The 16,265-nt window shown below is 54.6% G+C and overlaps 2 protein-coding genes across 2 annotated transcripts; one reads left to right on the top strand and one right to left on the bottom strand.

The window, feature by feature from the left end:
* The first annotated feature begins 5,703 nt into the window (after positions 1 to 5,703).
* NPAS4 (neuronal PAS domain protein 4) lies at positions 5,704 to 10,855 on the top strand. Its single transcript, XM_074227631.1, has 8 exons — positions 5,704 to 5,878; positions 6,484 to 6,635; positions 7,351 to 7,453; positions 7,581 to 7,848; positions 8,078 to 8,187; positions 8,742 to 8,877; positions 8,986 to 10,400; positions 10,827 to 10,855. The coding sequence occupies exons 1-8, from the start codon at positions 5,704 to 5,706 to the stop codon at positions 10,853 to 10,855; spliced, it is 2,388 nt and encodes a 795-aa protein (XP_074083732.1).
* A 2,703-nt stretch (positions 10,856 to 13,558) lies between these two features.
* MRPL11 (mitochondrial ribosomal protein L11) lies at positions 13,559 to 15,509 on the bottom strand. The gene is made up of 5 exons (XM_074227630.1): positions 15,181 to 15,509; positions 14,636 to 14,731; positions 14,313 to 14,406; positions 14,056 to 14,215; positions 13,559 to 13,826 (listed from the first exon to the last, which is right to left on the bottom strand). Exons 1-5 carry the CDS (start codon positions 15,301 to 15,303, stop codon positions 13,718 to 13,720), a joined length of 582 nt encoding a protein of 193 aa, XP_074083731.1. The 5' UTR covers positions 15,304 to 15,509; the 3' UTR covers positions 13,559 to 13,717.
* Between the last annotated feature and the right edge of the window lie 756 nt (positions 15,510 to 16,265).

The following is a 16,265-nucleotide window of genomic DNA, read 5'->3' as shown; positions in this document are numbered from 1 at the left end:
AATTTAAAATCTTGATAAAAGACAACTGACCCCCGTCACCCCGGTTTCAATATTCAATAAGAGAGAGAGTTAATCCTGGGGTCAATGAAAGCTAACCAGCCTCAGGGGCTGTCTCTAGCCTCGCAAACTCTGGAGTGATGGATCTGTCCAGTTGTCTCTTTGTGGCCAGAGCTACAATTTGATTCTCTGGGTTCCAGTCCAGGGTGATCCCATTTCTGTAGTGAGCCAAGGCCAGGAGCAAACCAGGGATTTAGAGCCATCAAAGCATTTGGCAGGAAAAGCTGAGCTCACACTCAAAAGTGATGTGGATTCAGTGGCTTGTTGCCAGCCTTGGCCTAGAGCTTTCTGGGTATTGGGGTTAGCTTGGGTCCTCTCTAAAAGTATCACCCACATTCAGAGCTTCCTTGGGTCTGGAGCTGAACCACCCAGATAGCAGGCTAGAGATCAATAGGCCTTCTCCTTCCTCCTCAGCATCATTTGCAGTGAACTCAAGGTATGGAAGCTCTTTCTAGACCTTTCTGGTCTGTCATCTGACCTGACAAGTCTATCTTAAAACTCAGACTGAGCTGAGATTCTTGAATTTCTGCCCAATTTCTCTGGAATGCCAAAGGATATCTGGAGGTTAGACCTCCTTCTAGAATGAGCACATCTGTTCAGGGTGACACTTGATGTATTCTAATACTTCCCTAGAGATGTTTGACTCTTCAAGGCTCTAGAAAGCCCTAAGGCTTCCATAGAGAGATCATAGCTCTCTAGAGAAAAAAGATTACCACCAAACCTCCATTTCTCTCCAGAGAATTGCTTAACCAAAGCCCCTGAAAGAGATTAACCCCTGATTTTCTCTTCTTCCTGATAAGGTGACCAGGGAGAAGGTGGGGGGTGTTCCCCCAGGAACCCTCTAAAACCATTCAAGGCAGGAGCCAGGCACTGCATGGCCTGTTCTTGCTATAAAAAGCCCTTTTTCGGGAAAAAAATCATAAAGGAAGAAATCAGCCAATCCCTCCCTGATGCCATCACCTCTTCTTGGTGAATTTTCGGGGAAGGAGTGGGCGGGTTGCCATGGCAACAGATGCGAGCTCGGCTCCGTAAAGAAGGGACCTTGATATTTTTTTTCTCTCTCTTGGTTTTGTGTATGTGTGTGTGTATGTGTGTGCACACTCCACAGATTTTTTTAGATCTAAAGAAACCCCTCCTCTCCCTGCAGCACCCCAAATATGGAGTGGTGGAAAACCACTCACTCCCCCAGACCAGGGAAGATTTAGGATGACTCCAGAAGGGAGGGAAACCCCTTTCCTTAGCATGGGAGGCTCCCCCTCCTCCTAAAGGAGTGCATGCATTGGGGAGGGGTGCTTCCTAGAGATTTGGGGACCAACTGTGGAAATGAAATGGGGGGTGAATGGGGTTGGGAAAGGAGTTGAAGGAGAGACCTGGGGTGCAAGGGCTGATCACAGAACATAGGAGATTGAGCTAGAGAGAGTGAAATGAATTGGACTTGGAACTGCAAGGGCACATCTAGATTTATATAGTCATACTGAGACACAGACAAACAGACCCCAAAACACAAATGCATAGACAAAAACACCGAGAGATACACAGAGACAGGCCCCTGCACAGATAGATACAGACACGCAGAGACAGATGCAGATGCATTTCCAGACCCAGATAGACATAGACACAAAAACACAGACAGACACACAGACAGACAGATGTGGGCAGAGTTCCATATATACACACACATGCATGTAAATATTCACAGACCTCTACAACTATAGACACAGACAAACATTCACACACAGATAAATATACATAGATTCACATCCATGTCTGCCCACAAACACAGATCCACATGTAAACACACACACAAAGACAGCTACATACAGAGTTAATCACGCATTCACATATATGTTCCCATAGTCCAGTGCCTGTAGAACCATTGCAAATATACATTTCTATGTATATATATATGTGTGTGTATATATATATATATATATATATATATATATATATATATATATATATATATATATATCTCCCCTCCCAGCATTAAAGGGCTTCATCTATTTTGTTTGTGCATGTTATCTGTGTATTCATCTCAAGCCCTCAAGACCTTTTTCCTTCTCATATTTCATTTTACTTGTCCCCTGCCCCCTTGTCTCATCCCTTGCTTTGTTGATCTCCCAACTCCTCTTCTTTTTTTCAGGAAAACTGGGGTCCTTCATCCCTTAGCTTGCATGGACCAAAGGCCTTCATTCCTCAGTCCATCTAGAGCTCTCCCTTCCAGCCCAGGAACGGGGGTGACTCAGCTGGGGCCAGGATGACTCACTGCGACAGTATTTTTAGCCCGGGCCAGGAGCTCTCTAGCAGTGCCAGCCGCCCCCCTCCTCCTGCCTGCTATTTCTGAACCGTCACTGGTGATATAAATAGCTCCTCTCCCACGGCCTGAAGCTGCTTCCAGGTTATTTTTGGTTCTGAGAAGTTAAAAATAACTACATGAAGGTGGGAGGCCAGGGGGCTGGGGGCCGCCCTGGGAAGAAGGGAGCTGGAGGTAACTAGATCTTTTTGCTTTGAACTAAAGTGGACTAGGTTGATTCTATCAGTCCCCCCCCCAATACACAGACAGACAGACACACAGACACACACACACACACAGACACACACACACAGACACACACACACACACACACACACACACACGTCCTCTTTCAGGACCTATTGCTCTCCCAGACCTCAAGACATCTTACTTTCTCAGTCCCACTCTCCTTCCAGAATCACAACAACTGCTCCCCTGGACCTCGGTTCTTCTCTCATCCATCCTAACTTCCCTCCCAGAATCCAAATATCCTGCCCCTCAGTCCCCAGTAGAGGTTTGACAGGCTGCAGAGGGAGATTCCCTGAAGGTGGTGGATTTCCTAGTGTTTACAAGGTGATATGGGGGAAGGAGGCAGAGGCAAGAGACTTGAATGGGGGCAGCCAGGAGGGGGAGCTGCACAGACAGGCAAACGCCAAGTACATAAATACAGACAAATAGATACAAATAGACAGATACAGAAATAGATGCAGTCACAGGGACCCTGACTTATGTTCACAGCTCCTGGGACTGGCTCTCTCCTTAGTTCTGCTTCTTCAGACAGACCTGAGAAGTCTTCAGGACCATGGACAGCGACAGCAAGCCTCCCTCAGTGATCTTGACAAGTATAACTGATTGGGGGACTCTGGGGAAAGAGGAACATTTCCTCCCAGCATGAAACAAGCCTAAACTGTCCCCCACTTCTCCCGACATGTTTCCTTGCCCATCTGAGAGGGAGGAAAGGGGGGAGAGTGAGATCCGTTGGGAGAAGAGACTGAGACAGAGGTCATGTAGATAGGGCTAAAGAGGGAGCAGAAATAGTTCCAGATCACAAGGAGATGGGTTATATAGGCAACAAAATTTACAATGAGCTTCCCCTCTTCCATCCAAACACAGAGACAGAGAGATAGAGACAAGGAGAGAGAGGTATCACACCTACCTACCCCCTGTGACCCTCCACATCCTGACAGCAGCTTTGGGAAAGGGAGGAGGGAAGGGTATGCTTAGGAGGACCTCAGCTAAAATGAAGGAAGGGATCAGAAATTTGCTTTTGAAACCAGGATTCCCTAGGTTTATCCATAGATGGCCCCTGTTTCTTTGAACAACCCCCTCCCCCCAGGCTATGCTCTTCCTACAGGGCAGTACTGAGCAATGATCTTGCCCCACTCCAGCTGCCCCCCATTCCTATTTTCGGAATCAGATGTCCAGTTCACAACCTATTCTGCTTGCTTTCCACCAAACATCAGAATTTATATTCTACCACCACTCCCAAGGGACCAGAAAGGTACCCAGCTCCAGACTTCCAGGATACTGCCTCTTTCCCAACTTCCCAGGAAGGGGTTCCAGTACTCAGCATCCTGGCCTCCTCTCCCTTTCCAAATCTAAGAGGGCCTACATCTTCACCTTCCCAGGCCTCTGGGGAGGAGACCAATGTCACCTCGAGTGGGAGATAATGTGGTCTTCCTTATTCACTTCCACCTGGGTGAGAGTCTTACGGTGAAGGACAGAGATATAGAGATGCAAAGCAGAGATAGAGAGTCAGGAGAGACCCAGTCAAATAGAAAGGAACAAGAGAGCGAGATAGAGAAAAAGGCAGGAAAGAAAGACCCAGAATGTGACAGGAGATACCAAGTAATACAGAAAAACAGTGAGAAAAGACCGAGAGACATTGGTATCTCTCATGAGAAAGAAACATTATTAAAAGGGGGGGGGTCTTGGAACGAAAAGGAAGACAAAAGCAGAGACAGAGCTACAGAGACCCAAAGAAGCCAAGGGGAAGAGATTAGAAGAGAACTGGCGATGGAATGAGTGAGATGGGAAAGGTTGAGAGTGGGGGGCGCCATGGCAGAGAGCGGACAGACAAAGAGAGGAGTGGGACAGGCTGAAAGCAGGGGAGCTGGCGGGGAGAAGTGGGACTCTTTCCTGTGCGCCTCGCCCCCAGAGGCCCAGCCGCTAGGGAAGGGGCGGGGGAGCCTTTAACAGCGAGTGAAGCCCCGACGCTCCGCCCCGCCGGCCGCGCCAGGAGGTTTCCTGCCCTAATATGGAGTTGGGATTCCCCCGGCCCCGCCCCCGCCCCCCGCCCCCGGCCCGGCGAGGGGGGCCGAAGGGAGGAGAAGGGCGCCAAAACGCCCAGCCTGAAGCCGGGGGAGGGGGTCCCTCCGGTGGGGGAGGAGGGCCCGGCCCGGCCCGGGAGCAGAGGTTCCTGGGTCCCAGGTCTGAATCGCGACGGTTTTTTCCTCTCGTGACTCAGTTCCCACCTCCCCGTCTCGTTCGCCCCTCAGCCTTCGGGGGGACCAGAGAAAGAAAGGGGGTGCAAAGAGAAACAACCCCCATCAGACCAGCCATCTGTCCAGGGACCCCATGGGGCGGGGAGGAGGGACAGGGGCTTCGAAAAGCGGCCTCCGGGGGACATCCGAGAGTCCGCGGGAATTCCTCCCCTGGGCCGCCAAGACCCCCCCTTTCCCAGAAGACTATTTGGGGCCAGTCGGGGGCCATGGAGACGCTGCGCAGGAAGCAGGACCCTGGCCCACAAGGCAGAGGGCAGTGGAGCTCTGCCTGGAGACCTGGGATCGGAATCAGCTGCTGAGATGGGGGGGGGAGGCCGGGGGGCCGAGGGGTTCTCCCAATGGACTGAAGAGTCTCCCTCCAGCTTCCCCCAGGTCCCTGCCTTCTAGAACCCCCCGTTTTCCTTCTGCACGGCGACGCTGCGCCTTGGCTTCTTCTCCTCCAAGCCCGGCCCCCTCCTTTGCTTCTCTTCTCCCCCTGCACCCCCCCCGCAGTCCCCCCTCCCTCTCTCGTTCTACGTCATGCGGATGACGTCGGAGGCTGGGGAGGGAGGAGGAGCGGGGGCCCCCCCAGCCGGCAGCTCCCCATGCAGCCCGCTTGGCCCGGCCCCCCGCTCCCCCCGCCCCCCTCCCCGTCCCTGAATCGAGCCCCCCACGCCCGGCTGGGGCTATATAAAGCGAAGCGAGCCGGGCGAGGGGGGCAGAGCTGCCAATCGGAGCCCGAGAGAGGGAGAGAGAGAGAGAGACCGAGAGAGACGGGGGAGAGAGAGGAGGAAGAAGCCGGAGAAGGCGCGTCGGGGCGGGTACCCAGGGGTCCGAGGCGCCCGGGCGCGAGCTCCGCCGCCAGCAGCCATGTACCGCTCCACCAAAGGCGCTTCCAAGGCGCGGCGGGACCAGATCAACGCGGAGATCCGGAGCCTCAAGGAGCTGCTGCCGCTGGCCGAAGCCGACAAGGTGCGGCTGTCCTACCTGCACATCATGTCGCTCGCCTGCATCTACACTCGCAAAGGGGTCTTCTTCGCCGGAGGTGAGCGGGACCGGGCTGCCGGACACCCCGAGGGGCTAGACCTCCAGGGCCCACCCCCCAGGCTGGGAGGGAAGGAGCCCCTCCAGGGAGGAGCAGGGCAGGGCAGGGACCCCAAGAGGACCAGACTGCCCTCGCTTGCTCCCGGGGACCTCAGTTTCAGCACGCTGGACAGAGAAGCTCCGCGGGGGCCCCAGGGGCGCAACTCCTCCCGAGACCCCTTTGCTGCGGAGCGGAGGGAAGCGCTGGCAGAGCGGGCTCTGTCCGAGGTTCTGACGCTGCCCAGAGCGCTTTGGTCCTTGGGGGGTCTGCGGCGCTGAACCCAAGGAGCCTTGGCTGCGGGAGCTGTCCGCGGTCCTTAACCTACTGTGACTTAAGCGTGCCCTCCCTGGCGAGGGCAGGGCAGGCTCCAATCCACAGGTCCCTCGGCCAAAAGGTTGGGGATCGGGGTCAACAGGTGGGCGCTCCTCCCGGGGCTAAACCACTGGAATCCTTAGGGATTCCTGAAGATCGGCTCCTCGCTTCTCCCTCTTTTTAGCATTCTCTCTTCTCGTCCTCAGTCTTCTGGAGGAACCCTCCTGACTCACCCTTTTCCTCTCTCCCATCAGGCGCCCCTCTGACTGGTCCAACTGGGCTGCTTTCGGCGCAGGAGCTGGAAGACATCGTGGCGGCGCTGCCCGGGTTCCTGCTCATGTTTACAGCCGAGGGAAAGCTCCTCTATCTGTCGGACAACGTGAGCGAGCACCTGGGCCATTCCATGGTGAGTGCCTTGCTGTGATGGGAATTGCCCAGGGCACGGTTTGATCCAACCAGGGAGAGCTTTTTCCAGCCTAGATAATGTTTAGAATGAATGGGAAACACCTGAAGGTTCAGTCTTAGTATTTGTGAAGGTCCTGGAAAGCCTCTCTCTCTCTCTCTCTCTCTCTCTCTCTCTCTCTCTCTCTCTCTCTCTTTCTCCCCTCTTTCTCTCTTTTCTTCTCCCTCTCCCCTCCTTCTTTTCTTCTTCCCCCCCTCTCCTTCTTCTTCTTCTCCCTCTCTTCTCTCCCTATCTCTAATAATGTAATTGAGACAACACGATGGTTTGGAGCTAGAAAGCAGTAGATAGCCACAGGTCTTTGCCATCCTCAGTCACATAACTAATGCTCTGTGACTTTAAGCAAATAAATAAATTTCCCCTCCCTGGGTCACAGTTTCCACACTTTTGCCTTGAAGGCTTGGAATAAATGACCCTTCATATCCTTTCCAGTTGTATGTTCCTACTTCATCTTGAGATTGTCCCCACGGTAATCCCATGCATCCAGTGGAATAGGAAGGTGTTGCAAACCAGAGTTTAAGGAACTGGGAAACCAAAGCTAGTCTAGACTCACCACTAAAGGCCAAGGCTATCAGACGCATTTTGTAGATGCTGTACATGGTTGGACTTTTTCTCCATTCATTGATGGTCCTCTTTCTTTCCAACTTTTCCTCCTCCACAGGTGGATCTGGTTGCCCAGGGTGACAGCATCTATGATATTATTGATCCTGCTGACCATCTTACCGTCCGTCAGCAGCTGACTCTGCCCTCCATGCCTGACACTGGTGAGAACTTTGCTTCATTCCCTCTTCATTGCCTTCTCTTGCATTGGTCGTCTTCTTTCGTAGTCTTTCCCTCTCTACAATTATCATCCATTCACCCACTCACTGACTCTCTTGTCTTTCTACACAGACCGTCTTTTCCGATGCCGATTCAACACTTCCAAGTCTCTGAGGCGCCAGAGTGCAGGCAACAAGCTCGTGCTTATCCGTGGCCGCTTCCATCCTCACCCCCCTGGAGCCTACTGGGCAGGAAATCCTGTCTTCACAGCCTTCTGTGCCCCACTTGATCCCCGAGCCCGCACAGGACCAGGGTGTGGTCCTGGTCTGGCCTCGATCTTCCTGGCTGTGTTTCAGAGCCGTCATGCCAAGGATCTTGCCCTTCTGGATGTCTCTGAGAGGTGAGTTTGGGCTTTCTCATAAGGAGGAAAACAGAGCCTCTGCAACTGGGGATGACACATTTGACTTCCAAGAATCATGGGAGAGTCAGGGCTTGAAGGAATAGGAGGGCTGGGATGTAGCAAAAAGAGTTGGTGTCTGGGAGGGAGTAAGTTGGGCTTCAGGGGTACAGGATGCTTGGGTATCAGGATGGGAGAGCAGAAGGCTGACCTCCTGCCTTCGCCCTTCTAGTGTCCTAGTCTACCTGGGCTTTGAGCGGAGCGAGCTGGTCTGTAAATCATGGTATGGACTTCTGCACCCTGAGGACCTGGCCCACGCTTCGGCCCAACACTACCGCCTGCGTGAGTGTCCCAGTGTATCCCTGGGGCAGGAGCAGAGACAGGAGGGAGGCAGAGCCAGGAATAATCTGGGGAGGAGAGAAGCCAGAGTGGGGAGGACCAGATCGGTGACACTGATATGCCTTAGTATGAAAGTCTTCAAAGAAAGACAGCATGGTTTAGTGGAGAGAAGGCTGGATTTGGAATCAGAAGATAGGACTTTAGATACAAGGTCTACCACTTGTTACCTATGTGACCTTGACATGTCAACTGTCCTCTCTGGGCCTCAGTTTCCTCATCTGCAAAATGAGGGTTTGATTAGAGGATTGCTAAGGTCTCTTCTGGATCTAAAGCTATGATCCTATGAACCTCTACATGGGCAAGTTTGTGGTAGGATTGGGATGAAAGGTGATTATCAGGGTTAGAACTCCAGGGGAGGGAACTGAATGCAACCCCCTGGTGAGGTAGGTGAGGACCAGGGTTAAATCAAACCAGGGAAGAAGTAGGCTATTAGGACATTGGTAGTGGTGTTGCCTAATGGGCACTGGGCTAACCCTCCGTCTCCTCTTTTCCCCTAGTGGCCGACAGTGGTGATGCTCAGGCAGAAATGGTAGTGAGACTTCAGGCCAAGGGTGGAGGCTGGGTATGGATATATACCCTGATGCATCCCGAGGGTTCAGATGGCCCCATCGCTGCCAACAACTACCCAATCAGGTGAGTTGGAGTCCAAACTTTGGGAAAGGAATTGGATGGAGAGTCGCTTGGGTTCTTAGACTAGGGAACCAGGCCTCTCATGCCAGCTTCTCTTTTCCCTCTACCCAGTGATTCAGAAGCCTGGTGTCTTCGCCAGCAATTCAGCTCTGAAGATGCCCATTTGGCCTACGTTCTGGGCACCTCAGCGGCACCAGCCACATTCTCAGAAAGCCTCCTCTCTCCAACTCAGCATACAAGTCCTGACCCGACCTTCACCCCAGCCTTTGGGGCTCCCAGAAGCACAAATTTCCCCACTGGTCCAGAACTGGCAGCCATTTCCTCTGGAGAGCAGTTGCCTCAGCCCCCCAAGGAGATGGATTTCAATTATTTGGCATTCCCTACAGGCCCTGAGTCTACCTTCCATGGAGAGCTGTGCAAAGATTTGGTGTGCACTCCACCATACACACCTCACCAGCCAGGGGGCTGTGCCTTCCTTTTCAGCCTCCAAGAGCCCTTTCAGACCCATATCTCCACTCCTTCCAGCTCCATCCAAGATCAGCTGACTCCCAGCACTGCCATCTTCCCTGACCAACTGACCCCCAGCAGTGCCACCTTTCCTGAGCTGACCAGCCCTATTCAAGGCCAGTTGACTGATGCCACAGCCCAGACCTATGAAGACCAGCTGACTCCCTGTGCCACCACTTTCCAAGAGCAGTTGATGCCCAACACTGCCACCTTCCAGGAGCAGTTGACCAGCCCTGTCCAAGAACAACTAACGCCACCCAGCACAGCTTTCCAAACTCACCTGGCCAGCCCCAGCCGGACCTTCCCAGACCAGCTGAGCCCTAACCTCACCAAACCTTACTTCCCTCAAGATGGCTGCAGTTTTCTCTATGAGAAGTTGCCCCCTAGCCCTAACAGTCCTGGTAATGGGGACTGCACTCTCCTGGCTCTGGCCCAGCTCCGGGGGCCACTCTCGGTGGATGTGCCCCTGGTACCTGATGGTTTACTTACCCCAGAGGCCTCCCCAGTCAAACAGAGTTTCTTCCATTACTCAGAAAAGGAGAGAAGTGAGATAGACCGACTTATCCAGCAGATCAGCCAACTGGCCCAGGGCATGGATTGCCCTTTCCCAGCAGAGCCTGGACAAGAGGGACTCGAACCCCTGGGCCAAAGTCTCTCCTTCCCGGGGGCTGGTCCCCCTATATTCAACCTAGACCTTAAATCCTGGAAGAGCCAGGAATTGGCATTCTTGGATGCCCCTGAAGACCAATTCCTGGAAGAGAAGTCTGTGGAAGACATCTTCATGGGCCTCTCCACCCCAACACCCCAGGGAGATTGGGGACCAGGGGGTCCTGAGACTTCAGGCCCAGGGGGGGCCCCGTCGCCCTGCACCGACCTGTCCCCAGAGGATCACAGCTTCCTGGAGGACCTGGCCGCATACGAAACCGACTTTGAGACAGGTGTCTCAGCGTTCCCCTGTGATGGATGTACCGATGAGTTGTATCAACTCCAGAGTCATGTTCAAGACAGCTTCCATGATGGTGAGCATGACGAAACCAATGCCACCCCACCCATTGGCCTACTAAGAACCTGAAGAGGGAGGGAAGAGGCTAGTTTGCAGAGGAGGAAACTGAGGCTAGTTACTTGTCCCAAACTAACAGAACTCATCAGTAATGACCCTGGAAGTAGAATCTCTATGTGTTGGGGGTGGGGGTGTCTCCTGACTCCTGGGCCAGTATTTTTCCACCAGGAAAAAAGAGAAAGAAAAGGCAGTTATAATTTGAAGGCATAGAAAGAATGGGATAGGAACTTCCCATTTCCTCCTTAGTTCAGTTCCTTTCTCAGAATCCAAGCATAACAACTCAAATCATTCCATTATGGGGTCTTCCAGTGTGCTGAGCATCAAGGAGGTGGGAATCTGTTCAAGCTTTTCTAACCCTGTTTCCTTTTGTTTTCTCTTTCCTCAGATGGAAGTGGAGGGGAACCAACGTTCTGAATAAGTCTGTGACTTAACGTTGTTGAGTATGGCATATTGTCATCATGGAGTGGAGAAGTTCTCCACCACCCCAGGAACTTTTGTGGGATCCTTGAGGGCTCGGAAGGGATGTGTCCCATCCCTCCCACCCTGAAGGATGGGAAGGGGGGAGGAAGGGGGGTGGGGAGAAGGGGAAAGGGAATTATTTTTAGAATCAAGAGACTTTGAGCAATCCTAGTTTCCATCTCAATCTGTATTCACTCGTAGTGAGTTTCCTTGAATGGGATTCCATACAGAGAATGGGGGAGTCACAGCTTCCCTTCCATGCTGCCCAAGGGGCCTGGGGGGAATTCTCCACTCCCAGGGACCATAGGGGTCCTTGGGTTTCTGTGGGGGAAAAGGCCGGACCCGGGCTAGCCAGCGCCCCATGGGGGCTCTTGACACCACGTAGAATTGTCTACACTCCAGTAACAGGATTTCAATTCCTATGAACTTGGCCGCCAAGCTGCGGCTTTTCCTGTGACTTTTGCGCCCTGCGCCTGGGGTGGGGGGCGTGAAGCGACTCTATCGTTTCTTTCCGATGAAGGAAGACAGATCTGTCGTCACGCCGTGTGTGTGTGTGTGTGTGTGTGTGTGTGTGTGTGTGAGTGTGTGTATGTGGGGGTGCGTGTGGGGGTGCGTGTGGGTGTGGGTGTGTGTATACAAGCAGACAGGGGTTCCCTGGCTGCTGTGTCGGCCCTTGGGCCTCCATGCAGTGAAACTTGTGGTGCTGTGTTGACTTTGTAACCAACTTTATAATAAAGTCCGGTTCGCCTTTTTTGTAGCCCTGGTGTTGTTTGCTAATGTAAGAGAAGGGGGATGGGGTGGGCTGGGGGCACTTCTGGTGGGGGAGGCTTTCAGATCAGGAAGCCCTCAGTCACTGAATCCAGGTCAACTAGTTGGTCTAAGTGCCACAGGCTATCAGGTCCAAGACTGGAATTAATTCTGGTTCCTTTCTTCCTCTTTCCCCATGGGGGGTGATGGAAGGCAGATCTTATTTTCCCCTAGGAATGGCTGCTTAGACCTCGGGAAGATGGAGCTGAAGACTTTGTCTGGCCTTCTCCTTCTTCCAGCTCTCCCAAGACTGCTCCCCAACCTCCTGTCCCTGAAGCCCCTTGTTTAGCCATAACGGGAAACAGCCCACATCGGGGTCCCCTCATGACAGTTGGAATCCTTGCCTCAGATGTGTCCCTTCCCTGAACAAGCCTCAGCTTCCCTTTGGTTTTGCAGGGGAAGGAGTAGAACAGGAGGGCCAACTTTTTGACCCTCAGATCTGTGTCCTAGTCAAGAGGAAAAACCCCCTTGACTCTCTGGGGACACTGCCAACAAGGAAGCAAAGGTTCGGAGGTAGACTTTCTTGGAAACTTCCATTAGCTAAAGCCCTTTCAACCCCAAAGCTTACTGCTCCCTGTACCCCAGCTTCCAGTAGGTGGGACCTGGGAACCTTCTTCCTGAATAGTCAAGTTGTGAGGCACCTTAGTTCCTTGAGGCCTGGAGCCTTTCTTTAGTGGAGCCTGAGCTGCCTCCTCCTGAAGCTTCCCTAAGGCCGGCCCTCCAAACTCTGGTTTTTAAGAAAGGATGAAGAGGAGCTGGGGCCACCTGCTGGAGAGAAAGGCAGCTTTCTTCTCTTTCCACCTTTGGGAAAAGAAGTGAAAGATCCTGTAGGTGACTGGGGAGGCCCCTCATTTTCCAGCCCAAGAGCTCATCCCTCCTCCCAGTCTCAGGATGAGGTGGTGTGGGGGAAGCACCTAAAATCACAGACTGCAATCCAAGCCCCCTCAGTTCCAAACCTGATTCTTCCCCTTCTCATGGGAGAAGTTCACGGACTCTGGTCTGTAAATAAACTTCCACCACTTCACCCCCAGAAGCCCAGAGGTCAGGTGCTGGCAGGGATGGAGACAATGGAAGCCTGGGGACATCTTAAGAAAATGCCCCCACCCTGACCAGCTGACCAGGCTCCAGGGCCTCCCCTGACCAAACAACCCCTCTTGCCCTGCCTATGGTTGTCCATCCCTGAAGGATTAGGCCAGCTTCATCCTTTGGAGAATTGGGAAGCTCAACCAGGAGGGCATTGACCCAAGCTCACACAGGGAGCAAGCATCAGAAAGATTTGAACCTAGATCCTCTGATCCGGAGTCAATATTCTCTGTTTCCCTCAACTGATTCTCCCTTAGTGGGAGTCATAGAGAAGAGGATTAATAATAGTGTTTATCTTTCATACTCGGAAAGACCACAACACCAAGGAGGTGACATCACGACAAGCACATGAATAGGACTGGAGTGATGGGGCCTGACCTCTAAGTCCCCAGCCTTTCTCCTCTGGGGCCGTTTGGGTCCAGTGGCTAGCTACAGATCAGGATGACTAGAGATGGTCCTGGAGGTGGGGCAATCAGGGTGAAGTGACTTGCCCAAGGTCATATGGCTAGTGTCAAGTGTCTGAGGCTGGATTTGAACTTCTGGCCTCCCGATCCCAATGCCAGTGTTCTATTCACTGCACCACCTAACTGCCCTAGAGAAGACGACAGATGAGCCGTGGGGGCGCAGCTTGTCAGGGCAGCACCCAGGGTCCTCCCCACTGGGGACATTGCATGAGGCTGATTTTTTGACTCAACATTCAGGGCTTTTTCCTCCCCCATCTCCCTGTCTTTTCCCCATCATCCCCTGAGTAGCAGATAGACAAGCAGAACAGGTATTATACAGTATTTATTGGGGTCTTCAGCCCTTTAAATTAGAAACAGACATAACACAAAACAAGTAAAGGCGGGTCCTGGGTGATCACTAGCTCTTAGGGGTGCACCGCTGGGGACTCTGGGGCAGCAGGGGAGGGACGGGCAGGTGGAGGGTTCATTTCTTGGCTGCCTCCTCTGCAGCGGCTTCGGCGTCGGCTAGGGCCTGGGCAGCCAGGAACCGGGTGCGCTCTTCCTGGAAGGCTGCCATCTCCTCTGCGCTGAGGCTGCAGAGAGGAAGAGGAAGGTCAGCACCCCAGAGGGGCCTGTGATTCAGGTGTTTGGGCTTCCTGGACCCCACCCCACTGTTCCTGCAAGAGTTGAACTCACTCTCTCTCTCTGTCTCTTGTCTCTTGTTCTCCCCCCCCTCCATCCCTCCCCAGGATTCCAGGATCCAGGCCTTCCTTCCTCAGCCTGCCCTGCGGCCCAGCGCCTCTTCACTCCCTCATCACTCACTCCTTCACCACGCGGATGCCCAGCGAGCGGGCACTTCCAATGATGGAACGGACAACTGAGGACAGGGGGACATCCTGCAAAGCAAAGGCCTTGTCCTGAGCCTTCACCCGGGCGATCTCGTACACGTGCTTCAAGGTGATCAACCCGGCCACCTCGTGCCCTGAAAGAGAGGAAGGTGCCTCAGCCGTCACCACTTCCTGCCCAGGCTGCTCACCGGGTGCCAGCCCCCCACCCCTGCCAAGGGCCCGGGCCTTCACCTGTACGTCTGGCTCCCTTTTCTATGCCAGCTGCTGCCTTTAGGAAGTAGGACACAGTGGGCTGACTAATCTGGAGCTCAAAAGTCCTATCAGGCTGGAAAAAAGGAAGAGAGTGGGGGGTCAGAGCCCACTCGGAGCCCCGGGAGAGAGCTGAGGGCTGGCTCTCTAAGCCTGGGAGTGCCCCAAGGGGAGGCAGAGGCGGGGAAGCGGAGGCTGGGGATGGCGGGCAGCCCGGCGGGGGCAGTGGCTGGCGTCCAGGATGTCCGCAGGGGGCTGCGCCTGGGGCTCCTCCACCCGGGGGAGGGCAGACGGGCCGGCCGCACCTTCACGAGGATCTTGGTGGGCAGGGGGATCCCCTCTTTGATGTCCTTCGTCTTCTCGTTGAACTCCTTACAGAACTGGCTGATGGCCAGGCCTTGCTGTGGGGAGACAAGAAGCTCAGCGCCCTCCTTCCTCGCTCCCTCGGGGGCGGGGGCCCGTCCCTCATCCCCGCCGGGGCTTGTGGTCCACTGGGCCCACGGGATCAGCCGGGAGCCACAGGGGATGCCTGGGCCACCCCGAGCCCCCACGCATAGGACGGGGTCCTGCAGCAGCAGCCCGGGGCTCCCTCTGAGGGTCCCCACGTGTGGCGCCCCGGACGACGTGCCTGAAGCAGGGCTGTGTCTCGGCGCCGTGAGCAGTCGCCGCCTCTCCGGGCGCCAGTTTGTGCGCTTCGGAGTGGGACTCGAACCCGCGACCCGGGGCTGCGGGCCTCTGCAGGCACGGGGCCGCGACTGCGCACGCGCGGGACCCTGCTCGCAGATAGCCCCTCCCCCGCCGCGCGCTCCCCGCCGCACATGCGCACTCCGCCCGCCCCTCCCCCCCGTACCTGGCCCAAGATGGGGCCCAGCGGGGGCCCGGGCATCGCTTGACCCGCGCGCACGATGGCCCGGATGACGCCGCTGCTCTGGAGCTTCCGAACGGAGCGCGTGGCCCGGCTGAGCTTCGACATGGCGCGGGCAGGACGAGCCAGAGGGGCGGGAGCCTGGGCCCTGCGAGTCCGGCGGCCTCACCGCCGCCACGACCCCGCCGTGGGCGCCGCCATGGTGGGTCAAAGGTCACGGGTCCTCGCGGAGCAGCCGCTCAGGTGCCTCCTTTCCGGCCGGGGACGGAGGGAGGAATAGTGGAAGGGGGCAAGCGCCCGGAGGTAACAGCGCGGGGCCCGGGGCCGCAATCTCTCGTCCGCCATCCGCAGACGAGGAAGGATGGCAGAAAGCTTTCCTTTCCACAGGCGATCGCGAGGGCAGCTGTAAGAGGAGGGGCCTAATGGCCCGCAGAGCATCTCGGACCGTGTAGTTTCACGCCCGCCTCCAGCTGAGGCCGAGATTACGTCCTGCTGTAGCGCCACCCCGCGGTGTAGAGGCAGCAGAGCACATTCCTGTAGTGCTTGGGCCCGCCAGAGCGCCGGCCTTGCAATCAGTAGGTTCGAGTTCGAATCCGACCTCAGACACTTGACACCTCGGACAAGTCACCTGACTGACGGCCTCCCCTCCAGGGCCAACTCCAGTCGTCCCGAGCCATATCTGGCCACTGGACCCTCTGGAGGAGAAAGTGAGACCAGTGACTTGGCACCCAAATCCAGTTCATAGACTTATGGCATCACCTCCCTGATGTCTTGGTCTTCTAGAATGAAGATGTGAACATCGTCGTTGTCATCATCACCTCCCGGAGGCCTTCCCAGATGGAAGCTCCCCAGTCAAACATAAAGTGACATTGTAATTCGGATGAACCCCAATCCATTTCTTAGGGTTTGTGGAGTATCAAATAAGCAAAGGTCATGTATGGAAAGTGCTTCATCAACCTTTAATAATATTAATTAATATTGTGGGATATGTAACCCCCTTTAAATAAATTTTGGAGATGTCTCAAGGTGTGAAGAGAAAAAGTCTTGATTTGATTCCCAAGAAGCTGACC

The sequence above is a fragment of the Macrotis lagotis genome, chromosome 3, assembly GCF_037893015.1.
Source record: "Macrotis lagotis isolate mMagLag1 chromosome 3, bilby.v1.9.chrom.fasta, whole genome shotgun sequence".
Taxonomy (NCBI): Eukaryota; Metazoa; Chordata; class Mammalia; order Peramelemorphia; family Peramelidae; genus Macrotis; species Macrotis lagotis.
The sequence above is the reverse complement of the archived record's forward strand: the minus strand, read 5'-3'. Positions and strand labels throughout refer to the sequence as shown.